Consider the following 17846-nt stretch of genomic DNA (forward strand, 5'->3'; position numbering starts at 1 on the left):
CCTCCTCTGGAATTCCGCTGCTCTCCTTGGTATTGAAACTGCACTCCTTGGTAGGTGAACTTGGTCCTGGCTGGGTTTCTTGTTGATCTTCTGGGGGAGGGGCCTGTTGTAGTGATTCTCAAGTGTCTTTGCCCCAGGCGGAGTTGCACCGCCCTTACCCGGGGCCTGTCTGAGTAATCCGCTCGGGTTTGCTTTCGGGCGCTTTTGTTCCCTGAGCGCTTTCCATAGAGTTCCGGAGGACCAGAATGAAGGTGGCGGCCTCCCGGTCTCCAGCCTGGAGGAGCCGAGAGCCCGGGGCCCCACTCCTCAGTGCGCCCTCGGAGAACAGCGCCCAATTACTCCCGTCACGCTGGCCTCGGGCCACGCTCCAAACTGACCGAGCCTGCGACCGGTTCAAGGTAACCCCGAGCTTAGAGCTCACTCCTTGGCTCTGTCTCTGTAGCTGGCTTCCCCATTCTAATACCTGTAAGCTCTGCGACACTCAGACACCCCGATCCTTCTGTGACCCTGTGGGACCTGAGGCTACGCTGACCCCACGTGGGCTTCACCCCAGTTAAGCCTCTGGAACGATGTCCCACTGCGGAACAGACTTTTAAAAGTCCTGATTTTGTTTTCTGTTGCTCTGCCGCTTGCCGGGAGCCGGCCCCTCCCCCCGTGGTCTATCTTCCCGTCGCTTTGGATTCACTTCTCAGCTAGTCCTACCTTTCAGAAAGTGGTTGATTTTCTGTTTCTAGAATTGCTGTTCTTCTTCTCTTCGATCTCCCGTTGGATTTGTAGGTGTTTGCAATCTTTAGATAAGCTATCTAGCTGATCTCCCGCTACCTGAAGTAGTCTCAGCCTGCTACTTCTCAGCCATCTTGACTCCTCCAGCGTTTTGTAGTTTTTATAGTAAAGGTCTTTCACCTCTTTGGTTAGGTTTATTCCTAAGTAATTGTAAGTGAAATTGTTTTCTTAATTTTTCTTTCTGCTGCTTCATTATTGATATATAGAAATGAAGCAGATTTCTGTGCATTGATGTTTTGATCCTGTGACTTTACTAAATTTGTTTATCAGTTCTGGCACTTTTGTATGTGTGTGTATGTGTGTGGAGTCTTTCAAGTTTTCTGTATACAGTATCATGTCATCAACAAATAGTGAAAGTTTTATTTCTTCCTTCCCTATTTGGATGAATTTTATTTCATTTTGTTATCTGATGGCTTTGTCTGGGACTTCCAGTACTATGTTGAATAAAAGTGGTGAGAGTGGACAATCCTTGTCTTGTTCCTGACCTTAGAGAAAAAGCTCTTAGTTTTGCCATATTAAGGATGATTTTATCTGTGGGTTTTTCATATATGGCCTTTATGATGTTGAGTTATGTTCCCTTGAAACCTACTTTATTGAAGGTTTTTATCATGAATGGATGTTGTACTTTGTCAAATGCTTTTTCTGTGTCTATTGAAATAATCATATGGTTCTTATCCTTTCTCTAATTGATGTCATATATCACATTAATTTGTGAATGTTGAACTACATTTGCAACCCATAAATAAAACCCACCTGATGATGGTGAATGATTCTTCTAATTAATTGTTGGATTCAGTTTGCTCCTATTTTGTTGAGGATTTTTGCATCTATGTTCATCAAATGTATTGTATTGGCTTGTAATGCCATTATAAGTGGTGTCTTTATCTAGTTTTGGTATCAGGGTAAAGCTGGCCTCATAGAATGAAGTTGGAAGTTTTCCTTCCTTTTATATTTTTTGGAGTAGTTAGAAGAGAATGAGTGTTAACTCTTGTTAACTGTTTCGTAGAATTCTCCTGTGAAGCCTTCTGGCTCTGGACTTTTGTTTCTTCCGTGTTTTTGATTACTGATTCAATTTCTTTGCTGGTTTTAGTGTGTCCAGATTTTCTATATCTTCATGTTTTGCTTGTGATAGTTTATATGTTTCTAAGCATGTATGCATTTCTTCCAGGGTTGTTCAGTTGGTATATTGTTGGTATATATAGTTTTTCATAGTGTTCTCTTATGGTTGTTTGTATTTCTGTGGTGTTGGGTGTTATTTCTCCTCTCTAATTGTGATTTTACTTGAGTCCTTTATCCTTTTTTCATCTTAAGTCTAACTAGAGATTTACCAATTCTATTGATTTTTTTTTTTTTTTCCAAACAACCAGCTCCTGGTTCTATTGATCTGTTCTGTTATTGTTTTAGTTTCTGTATCATTTATTTTTCCTCTCATCTTTGCTATTTCTCTCTTTCTGCTGGCTATAGGTTTTGTTTTTCTTTTTCTAGCTCCTTTAGGTATAAGGGTACGTTGTTTAAGATTTTTCTTTCACCTTGAGGTAGGCATATATTATTATTACCCTCCCTCTTAGGACCAATTTTGCTGCATTCCACAGGTTTTTGACCATTCTGTTTTCATTTTCATTTGTTTCCATATATATTTTATTTCTTCTTAATTTCCTAGTTGACCATGCATTGTTTAGTACCATTCTATTTGACCTCCATATATTTGTGGTCTTTTTTCTTGTAGTTGACTTCTAGTTTCACAGCATTATGGTCAGAAAAGATGCATGGTATGACTTTGATCTTCTTGAACTTGTTTAGGCTTCTTTTGTGGCCTAATGCATCATCTATTCTGGAGACAGTTCATGTACACCTGAAAAGAATGTGTATTCTGCTATCTTAGGATAGAATGTTCTGAATATATGTGTTAAATCCATCTGTTTCAATATGTCATTCGAAGCCATTATTTCCTATTTGATTTTCTGTTTAAAGGATCTGTTCATTCATGTAAATGTGCTATTAAAGTCCCCTACTATTGTTGTATTATTATCAATTAGTTGCTTTATGTTTGTTATTAATTGTTGTATATATTTGGGTGTTCCTATGTTAGATGTATAAATATTTACAATTGTTTTATATTCTTTTTGAACTCTTCATCTGCTAGTGTCCTTGGTCTCTTCTAACAGTCTTTGTTTTAAAACTAGTTTGTTCTTTATAAGTATCTCTACTTTGGCTTTCTTTTGACATACATTTGTATGATAGCTATTTCTCCATCCCTTTAATTTCAGTATGCATGTACCTTTAGGTCTAAAATGAATCTCCCTTGTTTGAGGAAAGCATCTGTATCCTGGAGACTGACTGGGAAGCCCAGGCTTTGGGTGAATGTACTAACCTCTGTCTATAGACTTCTTCACAGCTTGCTCCTACCTCCAGCTCCGGGGCCCGAGCCATGGCCTCCAACTCAGCTGTCCGTCCGTGTTGCAGACCAGCTGCCCCCGCAGCCCATATCCTTCTGTCCTGCCCATTTCTCCTGCCTAATGGGGTTTTGTGCCATTTGGGTACTTTTCCATAAGTTGGCCCTTGTATTCATAGAGACTTTAGAAGATTTTTGATAGAAACCAAAGACCTCCTTTCAGTTTTGAGCAGGTTTATCTCTAGATTCCAACCCAAAAAAGTATGTACCTTTCTAGTTTAGTCAAATTTGTGGATGGCCTCTCTCCCTTTTCCATTCTACATTCTTAGTCCTATGTTACCTTTATGTCTCAGAAATGGTGAAATGTACATCAATCCAATAAAATACGAAATAACCCCCCAAATATAGATAAATAAGCAAATAAACACATAAAATGAATCTCATCATAGGCACCTTGTAGATGGATCTCATTTTTTTAATCCTTTCTGTCACCTTGTGTATTTTGATTTTAACATTTTTTAGTTCATTTACATTCAGAGTAATTCTAGATTGGTATGTATTTAGTAACATTTTATGACTTGTTTTATAGTTGTTTCTGAAGATTTTCTCTGATCCTTTTTTGTCTTTCTCTTTCATGTTTTGCTGATTTTTTAGTGATATATTTCTCTTTATTCTTTGCACATTTATTAGAGGTTTTTAATATATGGTTACCAGTACATTTATATGTAACCTCTTCTATATATAGGAGTGTATATTAAGTTGGTAATCCTTAAGTTTGAAATCATTCTTTACTCCTCTCCCCATGCTTTAAATACATGTTGTTATATATCCTTTTATCTTGTGAGTTCCTTTCCTGATATTTTCACAGAAATATTCATCTTTAGTGCCTTAATGTTTCCTACCTTTATATTGTAACTTTTGGTCTCTCCCTTATACTCAGAGTCCCCTTAAATATTTCTTGTAGGGCTGGTTTAATGGTTATAAACTCCTTTAGTTCTTGAAAGGGAAACTCTACCTCTTCTTCTTTTCTGAATGATACCCTTGCTAGATAGAGTACTCTTGGCTGTAGATTTTTTCCATTCTACACTTTGAATAATCATTCCACTCCCTTCTGTTGAAAAATCTCCTGCTAGTCATAGGGGTTTTCCCTCCTATGTTACTATCTTGTCTTGATGACTTAAAAATTTTCTCTTTATCACTGTATTTTCCCAATTTAATTACAATATGTCTTGGTATAGATCTGCTTTTGTTGGTCTTGTTGGGGATGAGTCAGTGAGTTCCTTATATCTATCCTCATTTTGCGTATTCTTTTCTCTGTCTTTGGTTTGGCTTTAATACTTTACATTATTGCGTCTTCTAGGTTACTCATTTGTTCCTCTGCTTCTTCTGTTCTCTTCATTCCATCAAGAGTGTTTCTCATTTTGTTTATCGTACCCTTTATCTCTGCTATGTTCTTCCTTATCTCTGTGTTAAGGTTCTCATTTGTGTCTTTCACTTTTTTCTCAAGTCCTGTGAGGATTCTTATGATGGTTTCTTTAAATTCTCTATCAGGCATGTTATTTAGAGTTCACTTCAGTCTCTGGCCATGGCCTGTCCTCTTCTTTCATTTGGGGTAAATTTCTCTTTATCTTCATTTTGTCTGCCTCTCTGTGTCTGTATCTATGAGTTAGGAAAGTCATCTGTGTCTTTTGCTCTTGAAAGTAGTGACTTTATGAAGAAGAGCACCTTCAGTGCAGAGTCTCCTGTTCACCAGAACCTATCCCTTCATGAGAGTATCCTTTGTGTGTTGTTTATGCCTTGCTGTCATGTCTGAGTCACTTTCCCTTTCAATGCAGTCATCTGAACTGACTCTCTGCTTTTTCTGGGCTGTGCCTGCTCTCTGTGGTATTAGTGGGACCAGGCAGGCCAGCTCTGGGGAATATGCCTACCAGGGAAGTAGGGGCATGGCAGGGTTGTTAGCAGAATTTGTGCTGGGCTACTAGTTTTTAGTTTTAAGTCAAAATCCTGAGGTGCTACAGCAGCTGGGTCCATGCATCAGGGTGGCTAGGTGTGTCACGATGTCTGTGTCCCAGGATGGCCAGGCAACAGGGCAGAGCTTGGCAGCTGTGCACCTGGTGGCTGTGTGGGTCCCCACAACATTAACAAAATTTGCCCTTAGTCAAGGGTCCAGGCCAGCAGCCTTGGAGTGGGCAAGTCTTCAGGAGAACTTGTGAGCTTGGTGCACTGCTAGTGGGCTAGGTAGCAAGTATCTGTGCAGCCCACCTCGTGCACATGGCCCATTGTTTATGCTAGAGAACAGGGGAGGAAAACAGCACCTGCCAGCTCTCTTGTTTTTGGAGAAGTCCCCCAACATGCTCCAAAATCGGTATGAACAGGTCTCCTTTTTGCCCCCACGGTTATGTAAACTGCCATTTTTATGTTGCCTTCTGGTGCAGGCTGCTATCTCTTTAAGGGCAACTAGCCAGGTATCACTCACCCTCCAAAGTTGCCCAGTGTTGTTAAAGCTCCAGGCTCCCAAGTCCCAGTGGTTAAACAAACACAGAAATTCAGGCCCTCTGGTTTTCAAAGCCAAACATGGGGATCAGTCTTCCCTATGTGAGCTCCTTGGTGTGAGGGCCCATTTCTCTGTCATCTCTACTCACATAGCTCTCTCCTCTAGCAGCTTCCCCCACATTTATGATATTCCTAACCTTTCGGATGCAGCTTCTTCTCTGTATTTAGTTGTGGAGTTTGTTCTCCCCATCTTTGGATCACTCTCCCATTTATTGACTTGGACATGGATGATAATCTACTGAAAACATGGGATAGGGTGAGCTCAGGGTCCTCCTACTCCATCATCTTCCCAAACTCATCTTTCCTCTTGTCTTTTTTTTCTCTTTTTTTATATGAAGTTTTCTGTTTTAATTCCAGTATAGTTAACATACAATGTTACATTAGTTTTTGGTATATAATATAGTGATTCAAGAATTCTATACATTACTCAGTGCTAATCATAATAAGTGTACTCTTTAATCCCTTTCACCTATCTCACCCATCCTTCACCCTCTGGTAACCATCAGTTTGTTTTCCATAGTTAAAAATGTCTCCTGGTTTTTTTTATCTCTTTTTTCCTTTGCTCATTTATTTTGTTTCTTACATCCCACATGTGAGTGAAATTATATGGTCTTTAGTTATCTTTGACTGACTTGTTTTGTGTATCATTATACCCTCTAGCTCTATCCATGTCATGGTAGATGTAAGATTTCACTTTTTATGGCTGATGAATATTCCATTACACACACACACACACACACAGAACACCTTCTTTATCCATTCATGTATCAATGGACAATTGGGCTCTTTTCATAATTTGGCTGTTATAAATAGTGCTGCAATAAATGTAAGAGTGCATATATCCCTTTGAATTAATATTTTGGTATTCTTTGGATAAATACCTAGTAGTGCAATGGCTGGATCATAGGGTAGTTCTATTTTTAACTTTTTGAGGAACTTCCATGCTGTTTTTCAGAGTGGCTGCACCAGTTTGCATTCCTAAAAACAGTGCACAAGTGTTCCTCTTACTCTATATCCTTGCCAACACTTGTTGTTTCTTGTATTATTGAATTTAACAATTCTGTTAGGTGAGAGGTGATATCTCATTGAAGTTTTGATTTGCACTTTTTCATATACGTACAACAAACATTTATTTCCTCACAGTTCTGGAGGCTCAAATTCTAAGATCAGGGTGGCAGCTGAGTATCTGTTCAGGACTCTCTTCCTAGCTTGCTGATTGCTGCCTTCTTGATGTGTCATCACATGACTTTTTCATTGTATATCCACAGACAGGAAGAGAGAGTGAGCTCTGCTCTCTTCCTTTTCTTTTAAGGACAACAATTCTAGTACTTTAACACCTACACTTAAGACTTCATTTAATTTTGGGGCGCCTGGGTGGCTCAGTGGGTTAAGCCGCTGCCTTCGGCTCAGGTCATGATCTCAGGGTCCTGGGATCGAGCCCCACATCGGGCTCTCTGCTTGACAGGGAGCCTGCTTCCCTCTCTCTCTCTGTCTCTGCCTGCCTCTCTGTCTACTTGTGATCTCTCTCTGTCAAATAAATAAATAAAATCTTAAAAAAAAAAAAGACTTCATTTAATTTTAATGACTTCCTTATAGAATATGTATCCAAATACAGACACACTGGGGCATAGGACTTTAGCATATATAACTTTTTAAAGTTTTTATTTAAAGTCTAGTTAGTTAACATACAGTGTTTTATATTAGTTTCAAGTATACAATACAGCAGTTCAGCGCTTCCATACAATAGTTGGTGCTCAACACAAGTGCACTCCTTAATCCCCATGACCTATTTAACCCACCTCCCAACAACCTCTCCTCTGATAACCATTAGTTTGTTCTGAACAGTTAAAATTCTTTTTCTTAGGTTGCTTCTCGCTTTTTTTTTCCCCCTGTGCTCATTTGTTTGGTTTCTTCGAGTCCACATATGAGTGAAATTATATGGCATTTATCTTTCTTTGACTTATTTCACTTAGCATAATACTCTTTAGCTCCATTTATGCCACCACATGAGTAATATTCTATTGTTTATGTATACCACATCTTCATTCATTTGTCAATGGACATCTGGGCTCTTTCCATAATTTGGCTATTGTAGATAATATTGGTATAAACATGGGAGGGCATGTATTTGAATTAGTATTTTGGTATTCTCTGAGTAAATACCTAGTAGTGCAGTTGCTGGATCATAGGGTAGTTGCGTTTTTTAACTTTTTGAGGAACCTCCATACTATTTCCCATAGTGGCTGCCTCAGTTATCATTCCTACCCAGTGATGTAAGAAGATTCCCCTTTCTTCACACCCTCACAAACATGTGTTGTTTCCTCTCTGGTTGGCTTTAAGCCATTCTGACAGATGTGTGGTGATATCTTATTGTAGTTTTGATTTGTATTTCCCTGATAATGAGTGATGTTGAACATCTTTTCATGTGTCCATTGGCCATCTGTATATCTTCTTTGGAAAATATCTATTCATGTCTTCTGTCCAGTTTTATTTATTTATTTTTTTCTGTCCAGTTTTAAATTGGATTATTTGTTTTTAGGATGTTGAGTTTTATAACTTCTTTATGTATTTTAGATACCAAACCTTTATCAGATATGTCATTTGCAAATATATTATCCCATTCTGTAGTTTGCCTTTTAGTTTTATTGATTGTTTCCTTTGCTGTGCAGAAGTTTTTCATTTTTATTTTTTAATGATATTTATTCATTTGAGAGAGAGAGAGCACAAGCAGGGGGAGCAACAGAGAGGGAGAAGCAGGCTCCCAGCTGAGGAGGGAGCCCAGTGTGGGGCTCAATCCCAGGACCCTGGGATCATGACCTGAGCCGAAGGCAGGTGCTTAACTGACTGAGCCACGCAGGCACCCCCAGAAGCTTTTAATTTTGATCAAGTCCCAGTAGTTTATTTTTGCTTTTATCTCCCTTGCCTCAGAAGATCTATCTAGAAAGAAATTGCTATGGCCAATGTCAAAGAGGCTACTGCCTATGTTCTCCTATAGGATGTTAATGGTTTCCTGTCTTTCATTTAAGTCTTTCATCCATTTTGAATTTACTTTTGTGTTTGATGTAAGAAAGTGGGTCAGGTTCATTATTTTTCATGTCGCTGTCCAGTTTTCCCAGCACCATTTTTGAAGAGATTGTCTTTTACTCATTGTATATTCTTTCCCCTCTTGTTGAAGATTAATTGGCCATATAATTGTGGGTTCATTTCCTGGTTCTCTATTCTGTTCCATTGATCTATGTGTCTGTTTTTGTGCCAGAACCGTACTGTTTTCATCATTACAGCTTTGTGATGTAACTTGAATTCCAGAACTGTGATGCCTCCAGCTTTGCTTTTGTTTTTCAGGATTGCTTTGCCTATCTGGGGTCTTTTGAGGTCCATAGAAATTTTAGTGTTATTAATTCTAGCTCTGTGAAAAATGCTATTGATGTTTTGATAGGGATTACATTAAATATGTAGATTGCTTTGGGTAATAAAGACATTTTAACAGTATTTGTTCTTCTGTTCCATGAGTATGGAGTGTCTTTCCATTTCCTTGTGTTATCTTTAATTTCTTTCATCAGTGATGTATAGTTTTTAGATGACAGGTCTTTCAACTCTTTGATTATGTTTATACCTAAGTATCATAGTTTTGGTGCAGTTATATAAGGAATCATTTTCTTAATTTTTCTTTCTGCTGCTTCATTATTGGTTTAGAGAAATGCAACAGATTTCTGTACATTGATTTTGTGTCCTGAAGTTTTGCTAAATTTGTTCATCAGTTCTAGCAGTTTTTTTGGTGGAGTCTTTTGGGTTTAGTATATATGATACCATGTCATCTGCAAATAGTGAAAGTTTTACTTCTTCCTTGCTTATCCGTATGCCTTTTATTTCTTTTTGTTGTCTGATTGCTAGGGCTAGGATTTCCAGTACTATGTTAAATAAGCATAGTGAGAGTGGACATCCCTGTCTTGTTCCTGACTTTAGAGGTAAAGCTCTCAGCTTTTCCCCCAGTGAGAATGATACTAGCTCTGGGTTTTTCATATATCACCTTTATTATGTTGAGGTATGTTCCCTCTGAACCTACTTCATTGAGCATTTTTATCATGATATGGTACTCGGTTAAATACTATTTCTGAATATATTGTGATGATCATATGGTTCTTATCCTTGCCTTTATTAATGTTGTGTATCATGCTGATTTTTTTGCAAATCTTAAACCACTCTTGCAACCCAAGAATAAATCCCATTATTGTGGTGAATCATTCTTTTTATCTATTGTTGTATTTAATCTATTGTATGTATTTAATGTATTGTTGTATAAAATAGTTTGCTACTATTTTATTGAGAATGTCTGCATCTATATTCATCAATATTGGCCTACAGTTCTCTTTTTTAGTAGAGTCTTCCTCTCGTTATGGAATCTGGGTAATCCTGGTATCATCAAATGAATTTGAGTGTTCTTTCCTTTCTTATTTTTGGAATAGATTGAAGATAGGTATTAAATCTTCTGTAAATATTTTATGGAATTCACCTATGAAACCATCTGGTCCTGGCTTTTAGTTGTTCAGAGATTTTTGATTACTGATTCAGTTTCTTTGCAGGTTATTGTTCTGTTGAGGATTTCTATTTCTTATTGTTTCAGTTTTGGTAGTTTATATGTTTCTAGGAATTTATCCATTTCTTTCAGGTTGTCCAATTTTTGAATTATAGCTTTTCATTATATTCTTTTAACAATTTTTTGTATTTTTGTGGCGTTGGTTGTTATTTCTCCTCTCTCATTTGTGACTTCACGTATTTGGGTCCTTTCTTTTCTTTTTGATTAAGCCTGCCTAGGGGTTTCTCAGCTTTCTTGATTTTATCAGAGATCCAGCTCCTGGTCTCATTGATCAGTTACACTGTTTTCTTTGTTCTGTATGATTTATTTCTGCTCTAAACTTTATTATTTTCTTTCATTATCTGGCTTTAAGCTTCATTTGTTGTTTTTCTCACTCCTTTAGATGTAAGATTAAGTTGTTTCTTTGAGATTTTTCTTGCTTTGAGGTAGGCATATACTGCTATATACTTCCCTCTTAGGACTGCTTCTGCTATATCCCAAATGTTTTGTATTGTAGTTTTGTGTTTTCATGTTCATTTGTTTTTATACATTTTGTTTAATATCCTAGTTGAACCATTTATTGTTTAGTAGCATGTTGTTTAAACTTCATCTATTTGTGGTCATTCCACTTTTTTTTTTGTGCTTGACAAGTTTCATAGCATTGTATTCAGAAAAGATGCAAAGTGTGATCTCAGTATTATCGTATTTGTTGAGGCCTGATTTGTGATGTAGGACGTGATCTATTCTGGAGAATGTCCCATGTACACTTGAAAAGATAGAATATTCTGCTGTTTTAGGATGGAGTATTCTGAATATATTTGTTAACTCCATCTTAATCAGTGTAGCACTCAAAGCCATTGTTTCCTTGTTGATTTTCTATTTATATTATCTGTCCATCGATATAAATGGAGTATTTTTGCCCCCTCCTATTATTGTGTTATTATTAATCTCCTTATGTTTGTTATTCATTGTTATATATATTTCGGTGATCACATATTAGGCATATAAATATTTGCAATTGTTACATCTTCTTGTGTTGTCTGCTTTATTATGATATATAGCCTTCTTCATTTCTTACAGTCTTTGTTTTAAAATCTAGTTTATCTGTTATAAATATTGCTACTCCATCTAATTATTGACATGCATTTGTGTCATAAATGTTTCACCATCCACTCACTTTAGATCTGCAGGTGTTTGTATGTCTAAAATCATTCTCTCTTTTTTTTTTTAAGATTTTATTTATTTGACAGAGAGAGAGAGATCACAAGTAGGCAGAGTGGCAGGCAGAGAGAGAGAGGAGGAAGCAGGCTCCCCACCAAGGAGAGAGCCCGACGCGGGGCTCGATCCCAGGACCCCAGGATCATGACCTGAGCCGAGGGCAGAGGCTTTAACCCACTGAGCCACCCAGGCGCCCCTAAAATCATTCTTTTATAGACAGCATATAGATGGCTCTTGTCTGTTTGGTTTTTTGGTTTTGTTCTGTTTTGTTTTGTTTTGTTTTTTTAATGTTGCTTGTTTTTGTGTTTTTGGGTTTTTTTTTTTGCCTCCTGACAGCCTGTGTCTTTTGATTGGAGTGTTTAGTCCTTTTACATTCAGAGTAATCATTGATATACATGTATTTAGTGCCATTTTATTACTTGTTTTGTCAATGTATCTGGAGATTTTCTCTGTTCCTTTCTAGTTTTTGTCACTTTTGGTCCTTCCTTTCCATGCCAAGATTCCCCTTTAATATTTTTTTTCAGGGCTGGTTTCATGGTCACATATTCCTTTAGTTTTTGGTTATCTGGGAATCTCTTTATGTCTCCTCTATTCTGAGTAACAGCCTTACTGGATAGTGTTCATTGCTGCAGATTTTTCCCATTCAGCAAATTGAATATATCATGTCACTTACTGTTGGCTTGCCAAGTTCCTATTGAGAAATCTCCATCCAGCCTTATGGGTCTTCCTTGTAAGTTAAGGGTTTATTTAGTGTTGCTGCTTTTAAGATTTTTTTCTCTAGGGGCGCCTGGGTGGCTCAGAGTGTTAAAGCCTCTGCCTTCGGCTCGGGTCATGATCCCAGGGTCCTGGGATCGAGCCCCACATCAGGCTCTTTCCTTGGTGGGGAGCCTGCTTCCTCCTCTCTCTCTCTGCCTGCCTCTCTGCCTACTTGTGATCTCTCTCTGTCCAATAAATAAATAAAATCTTTAAAAAAAAAAGATATTTTTTCTCTATCACTAGATTTTGCCAGTTTAATTACAATATGTGTTGGTATTGGCCTGATTTGTTTTGATGGGGGTTCTCTTTTCTCCTGGCCTGGATGTCTGTTTTCTTTCCCAGATTAGGGAAGTTTTCTGCTATTACTTCTTGAAATAAATTTTCTGCCTCCTTTTATCTCTTCTTCTTCTGAGACTCATATAATAAGAATGATTATACATTTGATAGAATCACTAAGTCCCCTAAGTTTATTCTCATATTACATAATTCTCTCTGTATATTGTTCAGCTTCATTATTTTCCATTATTTTGTCTTCTATATCACTAAATCATTCCTCAGCTTCTTCCAGCCTGGTTGTCATTGCATCATGTTCCAATTTCATTTATAGCATTGTTCATTTCTGACTGTTTTTTAACTCTTTTATCTCTGTGACAAGTATCTTCTTGATGTCTCCCATTCTTTTCTGAAGCCCAGTGAGTATCCATATGATTGTTACTTTAAATTCTGGACCAGGCATATTACTTATATCTGCTTTAATTAGATCTCTGGCTGTGATCTTTTCTTGTTGTTTCATTTGGGATGAAGTCCTCCATCTTGGCATTTTGTCTAGGTTTCTGCCTTCTTCTGTGTGTTAGGAAAACCAGTATGTTTCCTGCTCCTGAAATTAATGGCTTTATGAAGAAACAGTCATTTAGTTTCTAGTACCTGTCACTTCTGAGATTTCTCTTTGCTATGTTCTTTGTATGCTCTGCTGTTGTGTTTTGATTGCTCTGTCCTTCAGGCCAGTCGCCTGCAGAGGCTCTCCTTGCTTGCCGTGTACAGTATTTGTTCCTTGGCTTTAACTACTGTGGTGAGCTTTAACTACTGTGCTCTGGTCTGCTTATCAAATGAGACCTGATACTATTTCTACTCCAACTGAAGCCCTGTAAAACTCTTGTAGGGATACATGGTTTGGGCAGGGGTTTCTGCTGATCTTCTGAGGGAGGAGCCCACCATGCTGGTACTGGAGCAAGCTTGACTGAGAAGGGCAGTCTCATCAGAAAGCTGGGGTGTGGGACTTAGTGTAACCATGTTAGGCAGCCAGTATATGTGCTGTGGTGTTTCCTGCAGCTGGCTCTGTTTATGCTGAGGAGCAGGGGAGAAAAATGGTACCAGTCAGCTCTCATTCCCTGAGAGCAGTCTCCATGAATGCTGCCTCTCAGGGAAGCACTCTGAGAAGAGCAAATAATCTCCCACCTGTGTGCCCCAAGCATTTTCTAGTTTTCTGTTTTCAAACTGTACACCTCCAGGTTTTTTTGCCTAACTTCTCTCCAGAAGTACAGTGCCCCCCAGGCTCTATCCCAGATAATCCTGATGACCTTTAAAACTGCAACAAGCTTTAGAGACGTGGTGTGGTAGGGGCTTGTGCTGAGATTCTGGGGGATGGGTGCACATGCTGGGACTGAGGCAAACTTGACTAAGATGGGCAATACCAGTGCAGGGGTATGAGACTTGGTATAAGCAAGTTAATTAGCTATTGTCAGGGCTACACTGTTTCCCACTGGTAGCTCTGTGTTTATGCTGAGGGTTACTGGAGGAAAATGGCTCTGGCCCACTCCTTTGTTTCTGGAGAGGCATCTCTATATGAAAGCTGCCTCTCAGGAAAGCCCTCCAAGGAGATTGAATAATCTCCTTCCTGTATGTCCCACATATCCTTCAAATCACTATTTCCATGTTCTGTTCCCAGGTTGTTTGCCTGCCTTCTCCCTCCAAGAGCAGAGCAGTGCCCTCAGGGCTTTGTCCCAGCCAAGCCTACTAACTTTTAAAATTGTGAGTTTTAAGCCTCACTAGTTTTAAGAACTCATGAAAATCGGCCCCTCTCATGTTCCAAGCCAGTGGCTTTGGGTAAATATTCTCCTTGTGCATTCCCCTGTGTGTTCTGCTCTCTCTCACACCCTTTTCTGTGACTGCAGCTCCCTCCCCTGTGCAGTGCCCATTATCCATTTCTCTCCTAAGTCACATCTGCATACTTCCTACCAAATTTAATATGGCCTCTTCTCTCCCTTCAGTTGTGGAGTTTGTTCTGTCAGCTTTAGTATTGATTTCTGCAGTTATTAGGATGATTTGATTGTTTTTGTTGTGTTTGTGAGACAAGATGAGCCTAGGGTTCTCCTACTCCACTGCCATCTTCTTCAAAACCAATATGTATATTTTTTGAGAGAAGAACACAATCCAGTCTATAACATCTAGACTGTTAAACTAATCTTGTTACTATGCTTCACATACAACCCTAATCTTTGCTCCTACCAAGCTTTTCAGTCCACTCCTGTTATTGTCCTACCTCACTAGCTGTTCCTTCTCAATTATCTTTGCCAGTTGTTCTTTATCTTTAGATGCTGGAATATCCCAAGTCTGTCATCGGTCACATTCTCTTTCTTTGTTTGCTCTCTTAATAAGTACCCTCAGTTCTCTTGACCCTAAATGTTATCTCTTACTGAAATTTTCCAAAATTATATCTCTACCTCTAAATGAGTCTGCCCTGATCACTAGACAGGTATATATCTACCTGCTTTTTTTCTTTTTCTTTTTTTTTATTAATTGTCTTTACTTGGAACTCTAGTAGTATTTAAAACTGGAATCTTGATTTTTTTTTTCTACCAGACTGCTTAAACCTATTCCTCTTTCAGTATTCTCCAACTTAGCAAAATATCTTTACCATTCAACCATTTTCTCAGGCCATAAAACCCCGGAGTTAACCTTCATTCTGTGCTTACCACTTGATATCCAATCCATCAGCAATTCCTGTTAGTTCAGACTTTAAAAATAAAAGGTTGTTTCTGATGGCTCCTCTAGAAGGAATCACTCCAAATCTAATCACTCCTCATCACCTCTCTTGGTACATCCCTCATCATGTCTTATCCAGACAGTTGCAGTGGTCTCCCAACTGGTCTCTGCTTCTAATCCCTTCCATAATTTGTTCTATGTACAAGAACCATAGTGCTCTTTAAAAAATATAAATCATATCCTGTCATTTTCTTGTTCTAAAACCCTTCATCGCCAGCAGTTATCTCCTTCCACTCTGTTTTTTCTTCCATTCCAGTTACAGTGGGTTTTCCTCCAATGGAATGTTCTTTTCCCAGATCTTATTTCATTCAGTTCTTTTCTCAGATACTACCTCTACATGAAAGTCTTTCTTATCTAAAATATCCACCATGTATACACGAGATTTTTTAATTCTCTTCTCTTTTTTCTTTATATCATGTGTCATTACTTGAAATTGTATTTTTTTAATTTATTTCATTGTCTATCATGCTTTCCCCGCTAAAATATAAATTCAAAGAGCAAGGACTTTGTCTCATTATTGCCACATTTAAAACTTCGGGCAATATAGTAGGTAACAGTAAATATTCATTGAACGAATGAAATTATTCTGATACATGTTCTTACATAATTCTTTATATAGAGTTCAAGCCCTTGAAATTTCTGCCCAGCTTCTTCACCACCTATTATCCCTCCATACTCTCCTCCCTGCACCCCCCAAAACACAATCAGACAAAACTCAGAACATTAGTATCTTCCATTTTTAACAGATTTTAATCTATATTCCAATATTCTCCATTACTTTATCCCGTCTATCTTTGGGTGCTAAGTATTTTTTTTAATTTTATTTATTTATTTGGCAGACAGAGATCACAAGTAGGCAGAGAGGCAGGCAGAGAGAGAGGGAAGCAGGCTCCCTGCTGAGCAGAGAGCCCAATGCAGGGCTCAATCCCAAGACCCTGGGATCATGACCTGAGCCGAAGGCAGACGCTTTAACCCACTGAGCCACCCAGGTGCCCCGTTTGATAGAATTTTTATTTTACTTTTGAATTTAAATAACTATCTTCAATGTCAAAGCTTAACTTCAAAAAATTATTCATCTTCATTTAGATCACTCCCTTGATGGACCCCTTACAAATGGTGATGGCAGAGAGCCTCGGACAGGAATCAAAAGAAAACTACTTAGTGCATCAGAAGAAGATGAAAACATGGGAAGAGAAGAGAAAGAGAAAAAAGAAACAAAGGAGAAATCACATTTGTCCTCCTCAGAGAGTGGAGAGTTAGGATCCAGTTTAAGTTCTGAAAGTACCTGTGGTTCTGATTCTGATTCTGAATCAACTTCCAGAACAGATCAAGATTACATAGATGGAGACCATGACTATAGCAAATTCATACAAACCAGGCCTAAAAGAAAACTAAGAAAGCAGTATGCCAATGGGAAAAGAAACTGGAAGACAAGAGGCACAGGAGGAAGGGGCAGATGGGGAAGATGGGGTAGATGGAGTAGAGGAGGCCGAGGAAGAGGAGGCAGGGGACGAGGAGGTCGAGGAAGAGGTGCAGGTGCCACTAGAGGGAGAGGGAGAGGGAGAGGAGGAAGAGGTGCTTCTAGAGGAGCCACCAGAGCCAAACGTGCACGTATTGCAGATGATGAATTTGATACAATGTTTTCAGGACGTTTCAGTAGACTGCCTCGAATTAAAACAAGAAACCAAGGCAGGAGGACTGTTTTATATAATGATGATTCTGATAATGACAATTTTGTGTCCACTGAAGATCCTCTGAATCTTGGTACATCCAGATCAGGCAGAGTGCGTAAAATGACAGAAAAAGCCAGGGTTAGCCATCTCATGGGATGGAATTATTAACAGTTAATAAATTTAGAGTAATTTAAAAAATTCAATGGCCTTCTACTGCAGGGAATTTACTAGGAAATCTACAAAGCAAGTTGTGTGGGGACTTCTGCTTCCTTTCACATTGGTGCTTTTCCATTATGCCAGTATACATTTGTTTCAAGACTTTTGATCTCCACACTTCATTTGTTCAAACAAGCCTTACTCATTAGGCCTTAAATTAAAAAAAATTCTGCCCACATATAGACACACACACACACAACACATCACAAACACACTACAGATTTACTACATTAAAGGAGCATTCAGCTTCTTAGGAGTAGCATGACATTTTTATCTCAATTGAATATCCCTCTTTTGCTTTTGTATCACAGAAGTATAGCACCTTCTTACAGAGTTTTATATAGTTTGTTTTTGCCATTTTGATTCTTGTACCCAGTAATAATAACTTTTGCACAGTACACCAATCCTATAGGCAGCTATTAAATGTTTACAGTTTCTATATTGTAAGAACGATCTGGATTATTTTACTCTTCCCAGGCCAAACTTTCATGAATTGTACTGAACTGAAGTATATATTTATACTACAGTTTTTTGGGGGTGGGGGGAACTTGATATGCTTTTCATTGATTTGCTTAATTCATGTTAAAGGTGAGAAAGGGTTGGTGCCTTGTAAATATGTAGCAAATCTTTGTGATGTGTC

General features: G+C 38.3%; 1 protein-coding gene across 3 annotated transcripts in view; it reads left to right on the plus strand.

Annotated features, from left to right (window-relative positions):
- The window catches only part of LOC111160923 (bromodomain and WD repeat domain containing 3), a 229435-nt gene extending 212242 nt beyond the window's left edge, over positions 1-17193 (plus strand). For all 3 annotated transcript variants that reach the window (XM_022524309.1, XM_022524311.1, XM_022524310.1), the window contains one exon: positions 16404-17193. In XM_022524309.1, coding sequence (XP_022380017.1) covers positions 16404-17158 — 755 coding nt within the window. In that variant the 3' untranslated portion in view covers positions 17159-17193. The remainder of the gene's footprint in view (positions 1-16403) is intronic.
- The last annotated feature ends 653 nt before the right edge of the window (positions 17194-17846 follow it).

The sequence above is a fragment of the Enhydra lutris genome, unplaced genomic scaffold, assembly GCF_002288905.1.
Source record: "Enhydra lutris kenyoni isolate GAN:26980312 unplaced genomic scaffold, ASM228890v2 scaffoldscaffold79, whole genome shotgun sequence".
NCBI classification, from domain to species: Eukaryota; Metazoa; Chordata; class Mammalia; order Carnivora; family Mustelidae; genus Enhydra; species Enhydra lutris.